Here is a 22,132-nt window from a genome sequence, read left to right as displayed (position 1 = left end):
TTGTAAAAGGAAACTTCTGGAAAGTAAGCCATGGGTTCTGTGCCTTATACCTGCATACCTCAGATGACCCTTTTAAAGCCCTTAATTCTACAGGACTAGGGCAGTTTCATGTGCTATCGTTGAGTTCAATTTCATTCTTACATATCAGCAAGTCCCCCAGAATTTAGTGGGAGACTTCTGAATCAACATGCACAGAGTATGCTTTTGGGGGCTCCCTTTGAATATTTTCATAATGGCCTGGCAGTCGTGGAAAGTGAGGTTTGCATGGATACCCTGCTTTATGTCAGGTCCATGCCTGTCAGTGCCTAGATGTCTTGCTGTGTGGGAATTGCAAATGTTTTCCTGTAAATGCTTTCCTGTTTCCCCCTTCCCTTCCTGGCAACCTCCTGGCGCCAGCGCTTGCAAGAAGGTGCGAAAGGTTCCCAGGTCCCTTGAAGCTCTGTAGTGCTAATGCTGTAGAATTTGTAAAGACACATTTGGTGTAGGACAAATGGGGGGGATTGAAGGATATAATCTCTGGATCTAAGCAGGGGAGCTTAGATTCAGCTTTCTCTGTTACTCTACGCGTTGTAGAAATAAACTGCTTTAGGACTTTCCTACGGTCTCTGCTATTTCCACGTTCGAGAACCTGACACTTTACAGGGAACTGTCTGTTGAAATGATTCCCACAGTTTGGGCCAATTTTAAAACACTGCTGAACCTCCTCTATGAAAGATAGAAAAGTTTTATTGCAATGATTAACCTCCGCCTGAGCCATGAGGTAAATGCTACTCACAAAATCACTTCACACAGGGAAAGACACCCATATGCTTCTCTGCATCAGTGATGGAAGTAACATCTGAGCCTAACAAGTCAGAAAACAGACAGATACCCCCTCCCCAAAATGCTTGCTCTAAAACTGTTCCTTGTCCTAGCTCATACAGAAACATGAATTCTTCAGGCGATTTGTAGCTGAGATAAAATTTGAGAGCACCATCTACCTGAAGGCAAAAATTTTATTAATTTTCTTTGTTGTCCAAATGATAGTTTTTCATGTATTGTCCCAAATGTGCTAATTTGCATTGTCATTTTGTACTGTTGTGAGTATTCAATAGTTGTAGCAGCAGTTTCAGAACAGTTGTCTTACCAAAACCATGTGAATCTTTCTGTCAGAAATGCCTCCTGTAGTAAGGGGAAGTTGGAGTAATTCTGCACATGTATTCAAGAATGGAACTTCTTATGTGTTGAGGGTCAGAATTTCAAAAGCTCATTTGGTCTATAAGCTGAAATGCTGCTATTTTTTTTTAAAAGCCTGAGGAGAAAATGGAGGTGTAGCGTTGAGATTAGTGTAGCCCACTCTGCCAACAGTTGTGTTAATGCTACCAATTGTGCCTGTATTATACTGTGAGAAATCAATGATCATTTTCCCAGCCCCCTTTTGTCCTCATGACCAAACACACATCTTGTTTTTCTAGCACTGCACAAAATAGCAGATGAGGCAAATCACTTAAACACTTTCACACAAAAGACTGGGCAGTTGTGTTGGGTTAATGTTATAGTTTAGTTAAGCGAAATGTTTGACCAGGCATCCTGGGTATACTTAATTGACTCAAAGACATAATGATTTCAATTTTGGCAAGGTTTTAAAACTGTTTTTATGAGATGTTTTTGTCTGGAAATAATTGTATGATATACCGACAGCCATTAACCTGCAGATTCCCATTCAGGGTCATGTTATTCTGTGTATGTCATGTTCAGTGTCACTTCCACAGACTAACTGGAAGGATTTATTTTTGATTACAGGAATATACAATTACAGTGGTCTTGTAGCCTTATAATTTATATATGGCTTTTAACTGGGATTGGGTGTGAAAAGGTTTTTAACTGTTTTATATAATTGATGGACACTGCCCTGAGCCCTGAGAAGTTTAATAAAATAAGTAAATAAATAAATAAAAACAGCACCAGAAATACCTGATAAAATATAACAAAACTAGTTATCCATATATGCTGCTCAGGTTGATGAAGATGACTGAAATGATGCATGGTGTTCTTTAGACAGGCTGATCCAGGATTAGTTATTCTATTCCTTCCCTTGCCCATGATTGTTGAGAAACTACGAGCATTATCCTGTAAGTGATGCCCAAGAAAGCATGCCCCAGATAAATTGAACAAATAAGTTGAACAAATAAGTTGCCTTCTCCCTAAAGAAGTGAAGTAGAAAACATGCTTTTACTGTCAGGGACTTTTCCCTGCTGAGCCAATCTGAGGCAGAGGCATGGCTTCCCAGAGACTGTGTCATCTGAGCATTCTTCCTAATTAACCCTGACTCTGTGACCAGTTTCTATAGATTTTGCATCACTATCAATGTCCTGAGGATGTTGCTGCAACCTTCTTTGGCCATCTGGTAAACTTGCTGCGGGCTTTTGTTCCACTTGTTCTTGGTTGCTTTCTGATCCACTTCTCAGGTACTGTTCTTTTCAGCTTTGCTCCATATTTAGAATTCAATATTTCAGCTTGGGGGGGGGGGGTTAGAGCTGCCCTGTGAAGGAGAAGGCAACAAAAATCTCTTCAGTGAACTTTGTTCGCAAAAGGATTTGGTGCCGCATACACGTTTTAATGGGCCAATTACTGAGCTCCCATATCAACTCTTAAAAGACCACTATTATAACTTGTTTACAGATGGGAAACTGAGGCAGAGAGATTTGGCAGTGCCATCTATTTGGCTAACCATGGGTGTTAAGTTAGGCTTACCAGACGCAAGGCCAAAAGTTGGCTGCTCAGCACTTTTTATTGTTTATTAAAACACTAGCGGGGCCCGGCCACGCGTTGCTGTGGCAATTGTCCTTCTCATCACAGTCTGCAACCCACCCAGATGTCCATGCAGGTCCAATGATCCACAGCATAGCCTTTTGGGGTGGTCAAATGGAATCCCTCTTTCCCTTTTCAATTCACATTGTTATATGGTGGTGTCTTGTTTTTTTAGTATAAGGTATCCCTTTCCATTCCACAATGAAACTGCCCAGAGTGCGAATCCTGCTGTCCATGAGGCTGGTTGACACGCACAGTCCTGGCTTGGGTAAGGCAGAACTGGGGCAAGCAGGCTATCCCAGTCAGGCAGCAGAGGCAGGGTGGTGAGGCGTTCAGATCAAGGCCAGCTCCCTGGGTTCTTAAAGGGCCACGTGCAAAAGAAGCGGAGCCGGTAGTGTTGGTTTGCCCCCACCCCGTGGATTTTCTTTGAAGAAAAAGGCTCGCTTTTAGTAAAAGAGAGCTGTGGCGAATATGGGTGAGGAAGTGGGTAAGTGGTGGTTGGATGTGAGGGAGGGCAGAGTGAGGTGTGTGAGGATGAGCTGGATATGTATGAAAGTATGTGTGTTATGTGGTACCAGTGAGTGAGGCACAGAGAGTGAAAGTTACCTGCGTGTGAGGGGGGGAAACCCCACCTGGTGTCTCACATGGCAAAGTGTGTAGGTGTTTCACTTCCGCTCGTATTACCTACCAGTATTACCTATTTACTGTTTTCACTGCTCATCTCTGCCCATCTGAGTGAACTTTCTAAGCTCTCAGGCTACAGACAGACAGGCTGCACGAACATTCTAAGGGTGACAGTTAAACACAAACAGCTTCATGGCCTGGTGTGCCAGGAAAAAGATGTTTTACCTGGCTCAGGTATAGACTTTCGATGATTTGAAGGTCCGATTACCTGCCCGCAACAGGGAGGAACGTCATGTGAAAATTTGGGGGCGATCCGTCCAGCCGTTTCGGCATTAGGGAGTGACTAACAAAGTCACTGTTTGCTTTATATATATATAGATGTTTACATAAGCAATGGACAATTTAAGGCTTTTAATAAACAAATAAACAGGGATATGTGTGTAGATACCCTGGGATGAAGGGGGGGGGGGGGTTAGGAAGGAAGCCCAGCATCTGATTGCCCCTCCCACCTTGGGGGGATGGGGAGTCTAAATAAATATCTGAAAAATACCTTATCGATATTTTCTGGAAATATTTGGGTCTCCAGATGGCATGGTTTCAACTTGGCAGATTGATTTGGCTTACAGTCTGTGCTTTGAAATCTATATAACTCGAGCGGAAGTGAAACACATACACACACATACACACGAGGGAGAGGGAAGGGAGGGAGGGAGAGGGAGGGGTGGCATGCAAGGGAAGAGAAATGAGAGAGGGGAGAGAGTGAGGGGTGGCATGCAAGGGAGGGGAGGGAGGGGGCCCAGCATCTTGATATGACCCACCCACCCTAGCGGAGGGAAAGGGAAGGGAGGGAGGGGGAGGGGTGGCATGCAAAGGAAGAGAAGTGAGGGAGGGAAGAGAGTAAGGGGCGACATGCAAGGGATAGGAGGGAGGGGCCAGGCACCCTAGATTCCCTGAATACTGTGGTTACAGTTAAGAAAACCAGGTATGCATTACTCAAGAGTAAGCTTGGTAAAGCAACCGTGACATACTTTGTATAGCTGTGTCGCGCCCCTCAGAGGGTTTCCTCAGAAGCGACACCCATTTTCACCAACCAAACTTACTCCCAGGACCAGCCAGCCTAGATGTGTGGGAGAGGTGCCTTTCCATTCCCCTCCCCCCAAGGAATGCGGGCACACACATCAATTACATCGCACAGTATCAGGCTGCGTGTTTGCATGAGCACGTACTGCTGGCCTCTACAATTGATTTGCTGCTACTGTTCCTTTCCCATTTTACCACAGTAAGCCACAGCAACGCGTGGCCGGGCCCCGCTAGTTAATTCTATGAGTCTTGCAACATTGTGGTCTTTGCATGAGTTTGTTTGTGTTGGGTTTGCTGTGGATTCTCTGTTTCAACATTGCCATGCATTTTTGTAGAAGAAGAAGAGGAGGAGGAGGAGTTTGGATTTATATCCCCCCTTTCTCTCCTGCAGGAGACTCAAAGGGGCTTACAATCTCCTTGCCCTTCCCCCCTCACAACAAACGCCCTGTGAGGTAGGTGGGGCTGAGAGAGCTCCGAGAAGCTGTGACTAGTTCAAGGTCACCCAGCTGGCATATGTGAGAGTGCACAGGCTAATCTGAATTCCCCAGATAAGCCTCCACAGTTCAGGCGGCAGAGCTGGGAATCAAACCTGGTTCCTCCAGCTTAGATACATGAACTCTTAACCTCCTACTCCACTATGCCTCTGGGTTATACATTGGATGAGATCCTCTGATTTTACATTTGTTGGATTGCAAGAGAGGTGGGATTCAGTTTAGCTTGGAGGAATCTCTGGATTGACCTTGATTTGGATTCTCAGAATGTACATTTATTAATGTTAGGTTTGCCACTATGTCCTCTTCTTCTGCTGAGTTTGCCTGGTTCTCCGTTGGTTCTTTGGGCTTGTTGGTTCCGTCTGCTTTGAGAGATTGCTTTGCTTGCTGTTGACTGTTTGGTCCCTGCTTGCTTGAAGGAAGCTCAGAGTTCATTCCCTCCCCCGGAGCCAGTAAAGGATGGCTGGGGGGACCACATTCAAGAAGGGTCATTTAATGGACAGGCACCTGTAGCTACACTGCAATTTTGATACTATTTCTTCAAGAAACCACCTTTCCAGCCCTCTGGAAATATTCCCCATATGGAATAAAGGAGCTCAATAATATCAGAGGTCTCCCCCCCCCCAAAAAAAAACCCCATTCAGAACCTAAATAACCGATAACTCTCTGATATCCAGCTCCAAAAAAAAGTCTAAAATTTTTGGAGGTGCACAACCCTACAACTAAAACCACTCCACAAATGCCATGTTGCAATCCCATCATAATAATACTAAAATCCTGGACATTGTCACAATTCCGTGACAAACTTTCAGCAGTATTGTGTGTACAGATACTGCTTTTCTCAAGCGATTCTGCCTCCAGGCAGTATATGCTGCTGTCTTCTCTTTGCCTCATAGATAATGAATTCAAACCAGGGGGGGGGGGCAGACCTCTGATATTATTGAAAGATCTTTATGTAATAATTTGTTGCAGCTCAGAGGAAATTACTCCTGAAGTAATGTTCACATTACTCTGGTTTGGTATAAAAATAGATCTTCCTTGCTTCACAAGGGAATGGGTGGACACCTGCATATCATGTTCCAACATGACGGCATTTCTGAAAAGAGCAATAAAGACATCCAGGATCTCTCAGATCCTGAATGTCCAGTTTTCTGTTTCATAGCAATATGATGTGATCCTTCATCGTCTCTCATGCCTTAAGTACCGGTGTTTATTCCCCTTACCTTGCATGCCACTCCTCACTCACTCCCCTTCCCTCGCATGGCACCCTCTCTCCCCTCCCCCTTCCTTCACAAGGGTGGGTGGGTCATGGCCAGATGCCTGGCCCCTCCCCTCCATTGCATGCCACCCTCCCCCTCCATAATTTGTGACGAGGCGTAAGCAAAACAAACAAACTCTTCAATTCCCTTCCCTTGCATGCCACCCCTCCCCCTCTCTCCCCTCCCCCTCCCTTCATTAGGGTAGGTGGACCACGTCCAGATGCTGAGCCCGCTCCCTCCCCTCCCTTGCATGCCACCCTCTCCCTCCCTCCCTCCCTTCCCTTCCCTTGCATGCCACCCCTCCCCCTCTCTCCCCTCCTGTGAAGAGTTCAGGAACATTCTGAAAGTGTCAGTTGGAGGATGTGGCTCAGAACACAGGAAGGGCAGTTAGTGAGTGAGGGTTTAACTGAAGCTGAAGCCCAGTTCGTTTTTCCTGAAGTTTTCTTTTGTTAATTAGTTAGAGCAACTTGTAAGCTTGCCTGTTATATGTAATAAACTACAAAATAAACTACAAAAAAGAAGAAGTTTCTATGAGTGTATTGAATCAATAAGCAATTCAAGTAGAAGGGGACTGTGGAGTCTTCCCTTGACATGGTGGCAGCGGCGGGATTTTGAAATACACTCAGTGAGCATTTGATGGCAAGCAAAAGAGTGTAAAATTTGCTCTAGTACAAACCACAGATTTCCAGTTGAATGTGCAGATGGGACGAATCCAGTAGTGAAACCCTCGATCTAAAAAGGTGAATGAAGTGCAAGGTCACACTGGAAAGAGCCCAGAATATGCACACCATTTTTCTCAGCTGAGCCAGAATCAAGCAGCAGAGTGGTAGCTCAAGAGTTGGGAGCCACGGGGACAGCTGTTGAAATGGCAAGGAGTTGAGGGACATGGATGAGAATGACCAAGAAAGGTCTGTAGTACACCCCAGAGGACTACCCAGAGTTAATGCAACCAGGACGTGATAAGGTATAGGAAGTACAGATCGATCTATCCACTCCAAGTACCAAATCCAGCACTGAGGGATGGAATGAGGATGCTGCAAACGCTTATGCACGACAAGCAAACCACCCATGAACTTGCTGGATGCAGTGATAGACAGAGGGAGCTCGACTGCAGCCTTGGCAGAAGAGAACCAGTTCCCCAGGTATCAGCAGGGGTGAGTCAGTGGAAAGTTTTTTAGCCTTTGTTTGAAGCTGCCTTGAGAGAAAAAAAATAGAAGTTCCCAGAAGAGAGCAGAGTGAGGGAAGGGCTTACGGCCTATGCGTTGCCTGGAGGATTTAAGCTCAGTTATTAGGTGGGAACTTACACTTGGGGAAGAAGGCACCTATAGAGAATTTTAAAAGTAGCAGGCCTTTAGCCAGATTTGGAAAATCCGAGATCCAGTTGAGAGAGAAAGAACTGAGGGAGCTTTCCCCTAAGAGGAAGGCTGAGAGCTAAGTGTTGGCTTTTATGGGCTCCTCGGGATTGAAACTTATATAGTTCAGAAGAATGGTATAGAGCTGCAAAGGTTCTAAAGTCCATAGAAGACTTTTGCAACTTGATAGCAAGCAGAGCAATTTTTTCACACACTCCCCGAAGAAATGTACCTCAGCTCTTGTTCAAATTCTTACAAAGAGAACTTAGATTATTCTATCTGACTTGGCTGTCTTTCGCAGACCAGATGGCCGCCATAAAAAAGCAAGGAAAGAAAACCAGCACGTTTTGTAATCAGAGAAGAGAGAGAATTGTTTTAAAACCAACCCGAGAAATGATTGAGTTCTACGGGTAAAGGATGGAGAAAAGTTTGCTTCTAGAGAAAGGACTTCTTTCCAAGGCCCAGTAAACCTGGCTGGAGATCTATACACCAAAGGAATATAATCTGCTTTTTGTGTGGAAGAAAGGGGTCACTTCAAAATCCTACAATGTGCAAAGGAAATAAGAGAGAAACAAAGAGTGCAAACATGTTGGAAATAATCGGGTTTTGGTGCAAAATGAAGATTGGGAGGGAGAGGTAATGATTCACCAGGTAGTTCTGCTTGTTCCAGTGAAGGAGAAAGAGCCGGTCCTGCATTAATTCCAGTGATGAAGAACTCTGCTAAGTCCTGGAGAAACTCTGCTGACAACTAAGAGATATGCTGGTGATGAGGAACTTGTTAAATCCACTGAAACAAAAGGAACCAAGAGTGAGAATGGAGAGAGTTACAGCTGGTTGATGTAAATAGTGTGATATCTTGGTTTAGGAACAGAGACAGTGGGTTGGAGATCTCAGGGCTATGAAAGTGTTACTTAGGGGAAAGTTGTGGGTGGAAGGTTCTGTCGACACGGGGCAGATATAAGTTCTATCAACAGAGAAAGTTGTTAAAGCAAATAAGTCATCAGTTGGTGGGAAGGATGCAGGTTACCCCATATGAAGGGACCCCCCTATGTAACTTAGATTTAGTACTGATTCATATCCAGACTCCCAGAATTGAAAAGGACATATATGCCATTGTGTACCATGATGTTTCTGATATGCAGCTTTATAATTGGTTAGCAGATGTGTTGTACCAATCTAGACAAAATGAAGCGAGTAGTTACTTTGTAGGTCAAAGGCTAAAACAAGCACTGAGAAAAAGAGAGAAACAGGAAGGCTCAAAGGGGGGAATTAGAAGATGTACATGAAAAGTTTCCAACTAGGATTCCTAAAGCTGGAAAAAGACTTAAGTCAAATATAGGTGAGCAAAAAAGAAAAAGTGGGGTGGAAGTGGAGTTGACAGCAAAAGCTGAGTTAACTAAGTCACAATTGGAGGGAAAGAAAGATGAGTCATTAAGCACTCCTGGTCCAGCTATGGAAGTTGAAACTTTCCATTTTGAGGATAAAGAAAATGTATGTCATGAAAGGTCTGAGCAGTTTAAAACTGAACAAAGATCATGTACTACTTTAAAAGAGTTATGTGAAAAAGCGCAGTTTTTTTGGCCAAGGGTTGACTAAAGCAGTTAAGGATTTCCTTTTGCAAGACATGTGATGTATGTCAACGGGTTTGGGCATCGCTACTGATAGAACTAGGGTGTGAGCTACTTAATTCCCTACCCAGGGGTAATTGATGAACCCTTTGCAAGGGTCAGTTTGGACATTTTAGGTCCTTTACCTAAAAGTAGTTCGGGAAAACAGTATATTGTAGTTATAGTTGACCATGCAACCAGATTTCCTTGTGCCTTTTGTGTGAGAAACATTACATCTGTGTCAGTAGCTAAGGCCTTAATGGAATTTGTGTCCACATATGGTGTGATGGAAAGTACTAATGACTGATCAAGCCCCTAATTTGATGTCACAGGATGATGAAAATTTTTCTGTAGAGTTGGCTGAGGTTCCAGCATGCCTAGTAGGTATGGCCATTATAACCCTCAGTCAAATGGTTTTAGTGGAGAGGGAGCCATTCCAGAACTACGGACAATTGTTGAAAGTCTTATGTACTAAAGCATTCAAATTCATGGGATCAAGCGGTACCATATTTGACGTTTGCTCTCCGCGTGATTCAGTCCAAGAAAGCCTAGGATTTTAGCCCAAATCAGTTATTGTTTGGCAGAGATATCAGACGCCCTTTGGGCTTAGCTAGAGCAAATTGGGAAGGCTTTACTGACAACTCTTGTCCCAAGGATGTAAATGCATATTTCTGTGAGCTGCAAAGAACTCTGCAGGAAGTAAGGACAGCTGCAGCAGAGAATTTGAAGCAGGCTCAGCAAAAGCAAAAGACCTACTTTGATGTTAAGGCTAGACCACGCAGCTTTGCAGTGGGTAATAAAGTTTTATTACTGTCAGTGGATAAGCCTGTTAAGTTGGATGTGGCTTGGAAGGGACCTTATGTGATAATACAGGTTTTACCCAATGACAATTATGTAATTCAAGAAGATGATGGGCAGAGAACTGTGCATGCGAATAGGTTGAAACCGTATTGTGAGAGATCTGTAATGACTTTTCCAGTACAAGTTGACACTAACGCAGATGAGTTTATCAGAAGGGCAATGTAAGCAAGTTAGACATTTGTTAAAGGACTTTGAATTGTTGTTTACTGAACAGCCCGGTTTGACTCACCTGATTTCCCACCACATTGACACTGGAAGTGTCGCACCTATTAAAACCACACCATACCCTATTAACAATCATTATCAAAGAAGTTGTGGAGAAGGAGGTTAAACAAATGTTGAAGTGGGATATTATTGAGCCTAGTAACAGTGCATGGGGAGCACCCATAGTACTAGTGAAGAAAAAGCAAGTGTCTGAGGGTGACCCTCCTGAATTCAGACTGTGTGTAGACTTTAGAAAGGTTAATCTAATGACAACTCTTGATCCTTATCCCACACCCCGTTTGGAGGAATTGGTGGAAAGATTAGCTAGTGCTAAGTTTACAAGCACCTTGGACTGTTCAAAGGGGTATTGGCAAATTCCCCTAACTAAAGAAGCCTCTGAGAAAACAGCCTTTGTATGCGGGCTTGGGCATTTTCAATTTAAGAGAATGCCTTTTGGGTTAAACGGAGCCATTCAAAACCTTCCAGAGGTTGATTGATAAGGTTCTTACTGGGTTAGATTATGCCTTTGGTTATCAGGATGATATAGCCATCATGTCTGATTCCTGGGGAGACCCATTTGAAACATATCTGAATGGTTTTGCAGAAGGTTCAGGAAGCTGGGTTAACTTTGAGACCTGATAAGTGTCAATTTGGATGGAAGGAGGTGATATACCTTGGTCACTGTGTCGGCAACGGTCAAATTAAGCCTCTTGAAGCTAAGGTTGCCAGTATTAAGAATTGGCCTATTCCAACCACAAAAAGGATATTCAGTCCTTTTTAGGATTAGTTGGGTTTTATAGAAAGTTCATACCTCAACTAAGTGAACTAGCTACACCATTATCAGACTTATGTAAAAGCGAGCTCCATTTAAAGTTGTTTGGAGCGATAGATGTCAAACTGCTTTTGACGGGGTAAAAAGGGCTGTTGTAAATGCTCCAGTATTAGTTGCTCCTGATTTTAACAAACCATTTGAAGTGTATACTGATGCTTCGGAACAAGGTTTAGGTGCTACATTAGTTCAGAAAGGCGAAGACCAATTGATGCATCCAATAGTTTTCCTTAGTAGAAAGCTGTTACCTAGAGAATGTGCATACTCAACGATCGAGAAGGAATGCCTCGCCATTTTGTGGGCAATCAAAAAATTACATCCTTACCTAATAGGGTCTAAGTTTATTGTAAGATCTGACCATAATCCTTTGGCCTTTTGAGCAAGATGAAAAAACAGCAATGTCAGAGTATTTTGAGATGGTCCTTAGCCCTACAAGATTATGAATTTGAGATTCGACATGTAAAGGGTAAGGACAATATTATTGCTGATGCACTAAGTTGTCAGGGTAATGGTTAATTATATATAATTGCCTGTATGATATGATTGGATCTAACTGAAATTTTGAGACATTTAGCCCCTAAATTTCAGCTGAAAAGGGGCATGTGAAGAGTTCAGGAACATTCTGAAAGTGTCAGTTGGAGGATGTGGCTCAGAACACAGGAAGGGCAGTTAGTGAGTGAGGGTTTAACTGAAGCTGAAGCCCAGTTCGTTTTTCCTGAAGTTTTCTTTTGTTAATTAGTTAGAGCAACTTGTAAGCTTGCCTGTTATATGTAATAAACTACAAAATAAACTACAAAAAAGAAGAAGTTTCTATGAGTGTATTGAATCAATAAGCAATTCAAGTAGAAGGGGACTGTGGAGTCTTCCTTGACACCTCCCCCTCCCTTTGTTAGGGTAGGTGGACCATGTCCAGATGCTGAGCCCGTTCCCTCCCCTCCCTTGCATGCCACCCTCTCCCTCCCTCCCCTCCCTTGCATGCCACCCTCTCCCTCCCTCCCTCACTTCCCTTCCCTTGCATGCCACCCTTGCATGACATGAAGAGAAAAAGAGTTAAGGTGCTTTGGGTTTTCTGGGTTTTTGATCTAGAGGAAGATGCCAACCACAGATGCAGGTGAAACATCAGGAGAAAATACTACTAAAACATAGCAATACAACCCAGAAAACCGACAACACCCTAGTGATTCCGGCCATGAAAACCTTCGACAAAAGCCTTCGACAGAAAAAGAGTTGGTTTTTATACCCCACTTTCATACCCTACCTTTAAAGAATCTCAAAGCAGGTTACAAACTCCTTCCCTTCTTTTCCCTGCAATAGACACCTTGTGAGGCAGGTAGAGCTGAGAAAGTTCTGAGAGAAGCATGATTGGCCCATGATAACCCAGCATGCTTCTTGTGGAGGAGTGGATCAGTGCCTTCCACTCTTAACTGCTATACCCCTCTGGCTCCTGAGCCTTATGCCTCATTCTGTACCTGAGCAGGAGAGGTAGGCTTGTTGGCACTGGTGGATGGAGGAGCCTCTGACCTTTCATTCCTCATCTCTTGCTTCTGTCATCGGGAGGAGCAAATATAGCCTGAGGCCAAATTTTCCATACTATCCAGCCTGCCAGTCAAGATCGGCCTCTCAAGGTCTGGTCTCTGTGCCCGTGCCTTCAGGCATGGTGAGGCAGGTTGTTACTAGAGACTGGGCATTTTCTGTAATGGCCTCTCACTTTTGAAACATCATCCTACTTTCTTGTCCCTACTTTATGGTGGATTCCACACAGGCCAAATTTCACAGGTGTAGGACAGTATAAAACCAGACAGTGTAAAAACCAGGGTGGGGGGAGGCCCAAAACGACTATGGCCCATTTTATTCCCCTCTACCTGGGATTTTCCAAAACCACGAATCCTTTTGCACAATCCCAGGTTGGAGGTGCTTCTGCACGACACAACAGGCTTTATTCCTCTCCCTTCCACCCGTTTACTGCAGGTGCCGTGCCATCCACTGTGTCAGGGGGAATCCTCCCACCTGCCCTTTGTGCAGGTTGTCTAGCAGGTTGTGACATGGTTGTAATTGGGAGCCACCTCCAGGAGAACTCTAAAGAAGTGGCTTACAAGTATCCTAATAAATCAGTGGTCCTGTTTGTCACAAGGGAAACTCTCCTGGTTAACTATTCCTGTCAGGTGTCAGGTCCATGCCTGTCAGTGCTTAGATGTCTTGCTGTGTGGGAATTGCAAATGTTTCCTGTAAATGCTTTCCTGTTTCCCTCTCCCCTCCCTGGCAATTCCCTGGCACCAGCCCTCCTGCAGGAAGGTGCGAACGTTCCCAGGTTTCTTGAAGCTCTGTAGTGCAAATGTTATACACTTTGTGAAACACATTTGGTGGGAACCAAATGGGGGGGATTGAAGGATATAATGGCTGGATATAAGCGGGAGAGCTTAGATTCAGCTTTCTTTGTTACTCTACGCGTTGTAGAAATAAACTGCTTTAGGACTTGCCTACGGTCTCTGTTATTTCCACGTTCGAGAGCCTGACATTAGGCTGAATCTAAGCTCTCCCGCTTAGATCCAGCGATTATATCCTTCAATCCCTCCCCCCATTTGATTCCTGACATCAGGATCATATCTCATGTGCCCTCTTTCCCCTCACTGCCAGTCCTCTCTCATTGCCAGAAAAAAAAATATTAAACATGACTTTGAGGTGCCACAATAATTCCTGACCATTCTTGAATGTCAGGAATAATTCTGTTTAAATACAAAATATCTATTGTACCTATAAATAAGGGCTATTTGTTGCTTGAGCCAGGTTTCACTTACTACTGTTCTGACCTACACACGGGGGGGGGGGGTGATTTTTTTGGTTGTTGTGGGCTTTCTGGGCTGCGTGGCCGTGGTCTGGTAGATCTTGTTCCTAACGTTTCACCTGCATCTGTGGTTGACATCTTCACAGGTGTCTCACAGAGAGAAGTGTGTTACACACTGTGTCAAGCGAGAAAGGAATGTTTAGTGGGGTATATATTGTCTATGTCCCAGGGTGGGGAACCAATCAGTTGTTGTGGGTTTTCTGGGCTGTGTGGCCATAGTCTGGTAGATCTTGTTCCTAATGTTTCGCCTGCATCTGTGGCTGGCATCTTCAGAGGTGCATCATAGAGAGAAGTGTAACAGACTTCTCTCTGTGATACACCTCTGAAGATGCCAGCCACAGATGCAGGTAAAACATTAGGAACAAGATCCACCAGATCACGGCCACACAGTCTGGAAAACCCACAACAACCAGTTGTATGCGCCATGAAAGTCTTCGAAAATACATCAATCAGTAAGTGTTTGGGTGGAATTTACTATGCACAAGTGTGGTTGACTGCATTGTATTGTGGGTGGAGTTTTCAGCCAATTAACATTCGTAGTCATATTTGCATTCCCTTCAGTATCAACAGTATTAGTGAATGCAGATTCTGTGTCTGGGTGGAATTCATTGTCCATGAATTTAGCATGCCCTTGGCCTTTGATGCTGGTGTTTTCAAATACTGATAGCCAAGTTTTGTTAATTCTCAGAGTCTCTTCCTTCTTGTTGAAGTTGTCTTGGTGTTTGTGGATTTCAATAACCTCCCTGTGTAGTCTTACATCGTAACTGTCCGAGTTGGCCAGAATTTCAGTGTTTTCAAATAAAATGTTATGTTTAGTTTTGTTTAAAGCATGTTCTGTTACTGCAGATTTTTCGGGATGGTTAAACCGACAGTGTCTTTCATGCTTTTTAATACAAGTCTGAATACTCTTTAATTCAAGTCTTTAATACTAGACCTTTACCACAGCTGCAGGGGATGTGATAAACTCCTGCAGAAGTGAGGGGGTCTCACTTGTCCTTTGCTGAACTTAGCATCTCTTGTATTTTTCTGGAAGGTTTGAAGATTGTAGGTTATGTTTTCTCATCAGTTTCCCTATTTGATCTGTGTATGGTAGAAATATTTTTCCTGTGGTGGGCTGTTTCTCCTCAGTCCTCTGGGTTTTTCTTGGTCTTAAAGTTCCTGATTTCTGTTGTGGAGTAGCCATTTGCCTGCAGAGCCCAGTCTAGGTGATTGATTTCATCAGGGAGGAGGTGAGGCTCATTGGTTCATTTTGCACGATCTGTCAAAGTTTTGATTATACCCTTTTTTTGTTGTGTGTGGTGCTTGGAGTTTTTATGTAAATACCAGTCTGTGTCTGTTGGTTTTCTGTATACTGTGTGGCCCAATTGATGGTTGGGTTTGCAAAAGACCAAGACATCTAAAAAAGGCAGTTTTCCTTCTTTTTCGGTTTCCATGGTAAATTGGATGTTTGGGTGGATGCTGTTAAGGTGGTCCAGAAAATTCATCAGTTCTTCCTCGCCATGGCTCCAGATTGTAAAAGTATCATCCACAAATCAGAACAAAGTTGTGAGTTTTCTGGGTGCTGTTTTGAGGGCTTGTTTCTCGAAATGTTCCATGTAAAAATTGGCTCTCACCGGGCTGAGGGGACTTCCCATAGCTACCCCATCTGTCTGTTCATAGTAATCATTGTCCCATTGGAAGTAGCTGGCTGTTAGGCAGTGTTGAAACAAAGCTGTGATGTCACTGGGAAAAATACGCTTGATGAGTGTGAGTGTGTCCACAGGAACCTTGGTGAATTTGTCTCCCCAGTTATATACATGAGAGAGTTCAAGAGTAATTTGCTTCTAAATATATTGGGCCGTTTCCGCACGGCGGCGGAAACGGCTGGGTCGGTGCATTCCGCGCCAACCTGAAGACGCTGGGACCGTCCGCACGGACGGTCCTGGGAAGAGGCGGGACGCCGGCGCCGCGGAGCGCTGGTGCCCCGCTGACCCGGCTTGTCCCTGGGCCTCCGGCACGTCGCCGAGGCCTGAGGACATGCCCCCTGGCCCTGCACGCCTGCTCGAGCGGCACAGGCCAGGGGGGCGTGTCCCCAGGCCTCGGCGATGCGCCAGAGGCCCAGGGACAAGGTAAGTGCCGGGTGGGGGAGGCGGCGTGAAGCCGCCGTCAGCCGGGCTGCGGCAGCGGCTTAATGCATGCCGTATTCCCGAAAAGAACGCTTCCCAGCGTTCTGGGAATACGCTGGCTTTAGGCCGGACGGGCTGCGCGGCTGCGCTGCAGCTGTGCCCCCCGTGCGAATGGCGGCCTGGAGACGACGTTTTTACCGTCTCCAGGCCGTCATTTTCTGCCCGTGCGGAAACGGCCTTGGATTTAAGTAGTGTTTTTGGTAGAGCCAGTATTAAATAGAAGTTTCAGGAGTCTCTTACATTTTCCAGATAATTTGAGCTTTTTTAAATGTCCTGTTTTGCCTCAAAATAAATCGGTTTGTTTATTGGTCCTAGTCCATTGGTGGACTCAGTAACTGATTAAATCGTCCATGTTGCACCATCATCTTAACAACCAAATTTCCAGAAAATCCCTTTGCTTATACCTCTAAAATTGAGAGGTACTTACCAAGAATAATGTCACACTACCCTTTCAATCTTAATTTGCAGCATTCCAATTAATCTTTAAAGTAATCAAGCATACAGTTGCCTTTTAGATCTATCATAGCAGGTTTTTGGCAAGACGTTAACTGTGCCTTTGTCCAAGTCAAGAACTCAAGGAGATGCTGAACAGCTGTAAGAATTAGAATATGATTTATATTCACAATCTTATTCACAGCTGATCATTTCCCTACAAACTACCATAACCAGTAACCTCTACTATTCCTTAATTTCAGAATAAATATATTTGCTTGTTTTGCACCTAGAAAGACTTCATTGTGTTGTTTTGAAACATAAATGCACACAGTTGAGTAACATGGTGATATTTCATTGATTCCAAGAGTCGTATAGCCTGATTAGTAATAGTTTACATTTATCTACTGATATGGTTATTTATTTATTTTTTAAATCTAGAGATATGCAGAAGCGGGGAGGCCACAGGCCATAGAAATGATGCACAAGAAGCGAGAAGTAGTCAGCAACAGGGAGGAGGCCAAGGGGAAGTCTTCAGAGCAGCACAAGGGAGTGTGGGGCAGGGCGGGGTAGTGAGACCAGGCAGGCTGGCTGCTGGCGGAGAGAAGAGGTCCGGGGCAAAGCTGTGCCCACTGGCAAATCTGGTCCACTCTGGCAGTGTAGCAAAATTAAAATTGTGCTATAAGTGGATTTGCTTACTGTGGAGAGAGTGGAAATTGAAAGCAGGGCTAAAGGAACAAGAAATCTTGCTGTGGTGGACATTCACCTCCACCACACAGCAAACACATCGTATGTAATCAGCCATATTTCAGACAAAAGGAGGCTGGACTTAAATTAAGGTCATGAGTTGACCCTGCTGTGAGTGACTTTGGGCCAGGCACCACCTCTTGTGATAACCTACCTTAGAGCATAGCTGTGAGAATGAAGGGGAAGGCACATACGCCATCTTGGTTCCTTAGGACCTTCGTGGGGTGGTACCTTCAGGTAGATTGCACAGCTGTTGGGTTGTGAGCCTGAGAATTGCTTCTGTTCTTGTTGCTGTCTTTTGAAAGAACAGAAGTTAGAGTGACAGCCATGTCAACTGCTCTGTAACAATACCCAAGGGACAATTGATTGGTTTTTAAGGATTGTCAAGTAATATTGAAATGTGACCGGGAGCGCCGTCTGCCAGCTTCACTGGGAAAGAAGCTGCTGTCTTTTCTCTCTGATGCCAACAGTTATTCATGCCTTTATAACGTTGAGGCTAAACTACTGCAATGCATTTCACACCAGGCTGCCCTTGGTAATAATCTGGAAGTTCCAACTAGTACAAAACATTACAGGCTGCCTTCCAAATGGGGTGTGTAATTGGGAGCAAACTGTGCCATGTTCTCCTGTCTGCATGGCTCCCTGTTGTCTTCTGGGTTCAGTTCAAGGTGCCAGTGATGACCTATAACATTTTAAATGGCTATTCTACATGCCATCATGACTTTTAAGATTGGGCAGGAATTGCCTTCAAACAACCTTTGTGAATCAAGGCAGGACTTCAGGGGCAGGGGAAACAAAGGTATTCCTGATGCTGTTCTCAGCTCTGAAATTCATTTTCCCTGGAGATTTTTCAAAAGTCAAGTTTGGGAGGGGGCATTCTCCTGGAAGACTCCTTCCCCCACTACTTGAAGTGGCTTTTGATGGTCAGGGATAGAATGCACTAGGTCCATAATGCTTATCAAGGATGGACTTTGGGCTGTAAGCTCACAGACTCAGCAGTCCTTGTGATGTAATCAACCCTGCAAGTAGCAAGCCCTCCCCCAGCGTGGCCAATAAGGTAGACAAATAATGCCTTTTGTAGACCATTAAGCCCAAACACAGAACGGTAATGCCAAATTTCTTTTCTTCCCACAGCCACTCAACTATGAAAAAAAGAAATCCTATACTATTAATATAGAAGGTGCAAATACCCACCTCGATTTCCGCTTCTCACACTTAGGACCTTTTAAAGATGTAACTATGTTGAAGATTATTGTTGGCGACGTGGATGAGCCTCCAATCTTCACTTTGCCTTCCTATGTCATGGATGTTTATGAGAATGCCAAGACGGGAACTATTGTGGGCACCGTGGCAGCACAAGACCCAGACAGTGCTAACAACGTCATAAGGTATGGTGCTGCTGCAAAATCTTCCCTGGGCTGGGAGGGCCAGGGGGTTGGGGGCAAGAAAGGAAAGGACCAGACATGTGTTTTGTATAAGCACATTTTGAGGACGTCTGACCTGATCCGTTCTGGTGTGAATGCATTTATTGTTGTTGAAGCTTTTGCAATAATTAAGCTTCACATTCAAAAGAAAATACAATTCAAGAACATAGGGCTGGAAGTCTTTTCTATGGTCCATCTTCTCTTTAGGGGCATTTTCACTCATTGTGAATAATGCACTTTCAATGCACTTAATCCTTTGCCGGTGGGATTTTCCATTTCACACAGTAAAATCCTGCTGCAGAGTGTATTCAGAATAGATTGGAAGTGCAATATTCAGCATGTATGAAATACCCAATAAGTAGAAGAGTTATCTAAATGAATGGACCTTTGCTTCCCCTGTTAATGATTAGAGCTAAAGGTCAAACTGGAAAGCCATTCACTGTTAAAAGGATTGTAGGTAGTAAGATGTTTGCTTGAGCGAACGAGGCCATTTTTACATGGCACAATTACACTGGGGTTGAACCGGGATTTGAACCTGGACTATTTTATCCCGGTTTTTGCCTACACTCGGCTCCCTGCTTCTGCCCAGGAGCAGATCTAAGACCAGTAGGAAATGCTCCAGTTTACTCCGCATGAGCTGGCCTTCTGTATCTACCTCAGAAGTATGTCTGAGCATGCCCAGTGTACCGCATTTTGATTGGCTGTTGTTTTTGAGTGGCAGTTTGAATGGACCTCAGGCAGGGAGATCAGGCAGCTGGGCAGGAAAAATAAACTTGGTCTGTTCCCAGTTGCTGTTTTTGCATACGTGCTGTGGGAATAGAATAAGTTGATCTGTGTTTTTAAAAGTTCAAAAATAAGATTTTGCTGTCAGAAGGAAAAAACTAGTGACTAGGTCTGCTAACTGATTTAAAATCAAGCTTGTTGGAAAATAGACCAAGTGCTTGTTCTGATTGGCTGTTGCTTTTGAGTGGCAGCCGCAAGCACCTGTGAGCTTGCTTGGTGTTCTGAATTCTGATTAGCTGTTGTTTTTGAGTGGCAGCTTGAATGAACATCAGGTGGAGAGATCAAGCGGCTGGGCAGGAGAATAAACTGGTCCTGCTCCTGATTGGCTTTTGCATGGTACAGGCACAAGCAGGATCACACCAGGACTTTTTAAAAGAACCTCCAAACTGGTGATTTTTGAAAATCCCAGACTAAGGTAAACATTGCGGGGCAACTCCTGAGCAGACCCTCCACAGGGATATTTTCCGTGCTCACCCCAGGATATTTTGTCCATAGAAAAATAGTCCTACAGACAGTTCTGGATTATATGGAACAGTGGTCTGTCTCAGCATGTCATGGCTTCATATTCCATATAGTAATCTGCTATGGAGAAAGGAGAATGTGCACGCCCTACAGCACACATCTTTATGAGCTTTTAAAAATATATATATGTTATGCCATTAATATCCGTTTCTTACTAAAAAGTGTACTAAGCAGAGCAGCTCCAAACAGAGATAAAATTGTGCAGTTCATCTCTTGTGCATTTCCCTTAACATTCCTTGGAGCACTGCTGACATGACAAGCAAACAGCTGGAATGAACAGGAGCCATTCAGTCATATGGAAGGATACAGCTGTGTGCTCAGGGGTACCTATTCAGCAGCAATTCAAGCTCCTCCTTGCCCCAGGAGTGGAACAAGTTTTGCTCCTCTCTGAATCATGTTTCCTTTGCCCATTACTCTCATCAAAAAGTGTATCTTTCCAGCAAAAAGATAATTTATTTATTTTAATTTATTTAATTAAATAACTAAAATAAATAAGTCTGCCATGGGATGTTACATATCTGGGACATCTTTCTTCAGCCTGCAGAACCCATTATTATCCTGATTAATCTTGCATGTTCCCATTAGACATATTATTATTATTATTATTATTATTATTATTATTATTATTATTATTATTATTATTATTATTATCATCATCATCATCATCATCATCATCATCATCATCATCATCATCATCATCATCATCATCATCATCATCATTTTCATTTTCATTTTCATTTTCATTTTTATTTATTTATTTATTCCATTTGATAAACCGCCCTACCCCCGAAGGGCTCAGATTGTGTATTAGGTTCTTTAACAGTGGACACATTCTGCCCTATACCCTACTTTGACTCTTCAACGTGTATCTTATATTTGATTTGTTAAGTGAGTCCGCCTATAATATCTTTACATTGGATGAGGACATAGAGGATAGATATTCATCAAATATTCAGGTGTTCCAGCAAGCAATAAAGCTCATTAGCCTCTTGAGAAGCCTCCTCAAAGAAGGCTATACACAGAATCAGGGAGCAGTGGGCAATATTGGGAAAATAAATACTTTACCCCTGTACCGGGAGACTGCTCCTGTTAAAGGGACTTTACACCACATCTCTCATTCACAAAAAAAGAAAAGAAAAATAGGTAAAAACATGATAAAAGCATATGTTCTTATGTGTGCGTGTAAAGTTTGTTTTGCTTTCCCCCCTCTGGGAGGGTTTTAATTGGGGTATTGCGGGACGTCATCTTTGTTAATTTTATCGCTGTGTTTTAATCTAATTTTAATGAGGTTGTTTATATGGGTTATTGTACACTGTGTAGAGGAAGTTATGTTGTACACCGCTCAGAGCCCTCCGAGGGTAGAGCAGTATAAAAAACCCATAAATAAATAAATAGACAGGCAGGCAGGCAGACAGACAGACAGACAGCTGTCAAGGCATAGCCGACTTATGGGGACCCCGTAGGGTTTTCAAGGCAAGAGATGTTCAGAGGCGGTTTGCCATTGCCTGCCTTTGTATAGCACCCCTGGTATTCCTTGGTGGTCCCCCATCCAAGTACTAACCAGTGCCGACTGTGTGTAGCTTCTGGGACCTGACAAGATCAGGCCAGCCTGGACCCTCCATATATATACCTGAGGAGAAGCTGTCAGATTTGCTCTAAATATGACTGGAGGCAATGCCCGTGTGATAATGTGATGTGCATAAAACTGGTCTTCATGAAATTCTTTTGGTTGTCCTTGAAATTTTCAGATGTTTCACTTAAGGGAGGGCTGTCCAATTTACTTCAAGTTTTGCTTGAGGCAAAATGTCAGTGGAAGTTAGTTGAACGTGTTGCTAAATTGATACTCCTCTTCCTGTTCTGCATCCAAGGGGCACAGGACCCGCCCCGCTCCCTGCCGCCTCCCTCTATGCTGGTTTTTTCTTTGGACAGAACTGTAGAAAGGAACATGTCCAGGTTCCCCTACAGTGTGCAGGTATGGACAAAACTGTAACCTCATGCTGGAGTTTAACTGACTGCCTTAGCGGGAAACTGGCCATCCCAACATAGCTTAGACGACCTTTCCATAGAAACAAACCCAAGGCAATTTGCTTTATAGACTCTGAAACCAATTGCTGCAAACA

At 43.9% G+C, this 22,132-nt stretch overlaps 1 protein-coding gene across 4 annotated transcripts in view; it reads left to right on the top strand.

Moving 5' to 3' along the window:
* The window catches only part of CDH18 (cadherin 18), an 883,209-nt gene that overhangs the window by 783,429 nt on the left and 77,648 nt on the right, over positions 1 to 22,132 (top strand). For all 4 annotated transcript variants that reach the window (XM_048508491.1, XM_048508490.1, XM_048508492.1 and 1 more), the window contains one exon: positions 18,418 to 18,671. In XM_048508491.1, coding sequence (XP_048364448.1) covers positions 18,418 to 18,671 — 254 coding nt within the window. The remainder of the gene's footprint in view (positions 1 to 18,417; positions 18,672 to 22,132) is intronic.

This window comes from Sphaerodactylus townsendi, linkage group LG09, assembly GCF_021028975.2.
Source record: "Sphaerodactylus townsendi isolate TG3544 linkage group LG09, MPM_Stown_v2.3, whole genome shotgun sequence".
NCBI lineage: Eukaryota > Metazoa > Chordata > Lepidosauria > Squamata > Sphaerodactylidae > Sphaerodactylus > Sphaerodactylus townsendi.
Note: the sequence above shows the minus strand (reverse complement) of the source record. Positions and strands in the feature narration are given on the sequence as shown.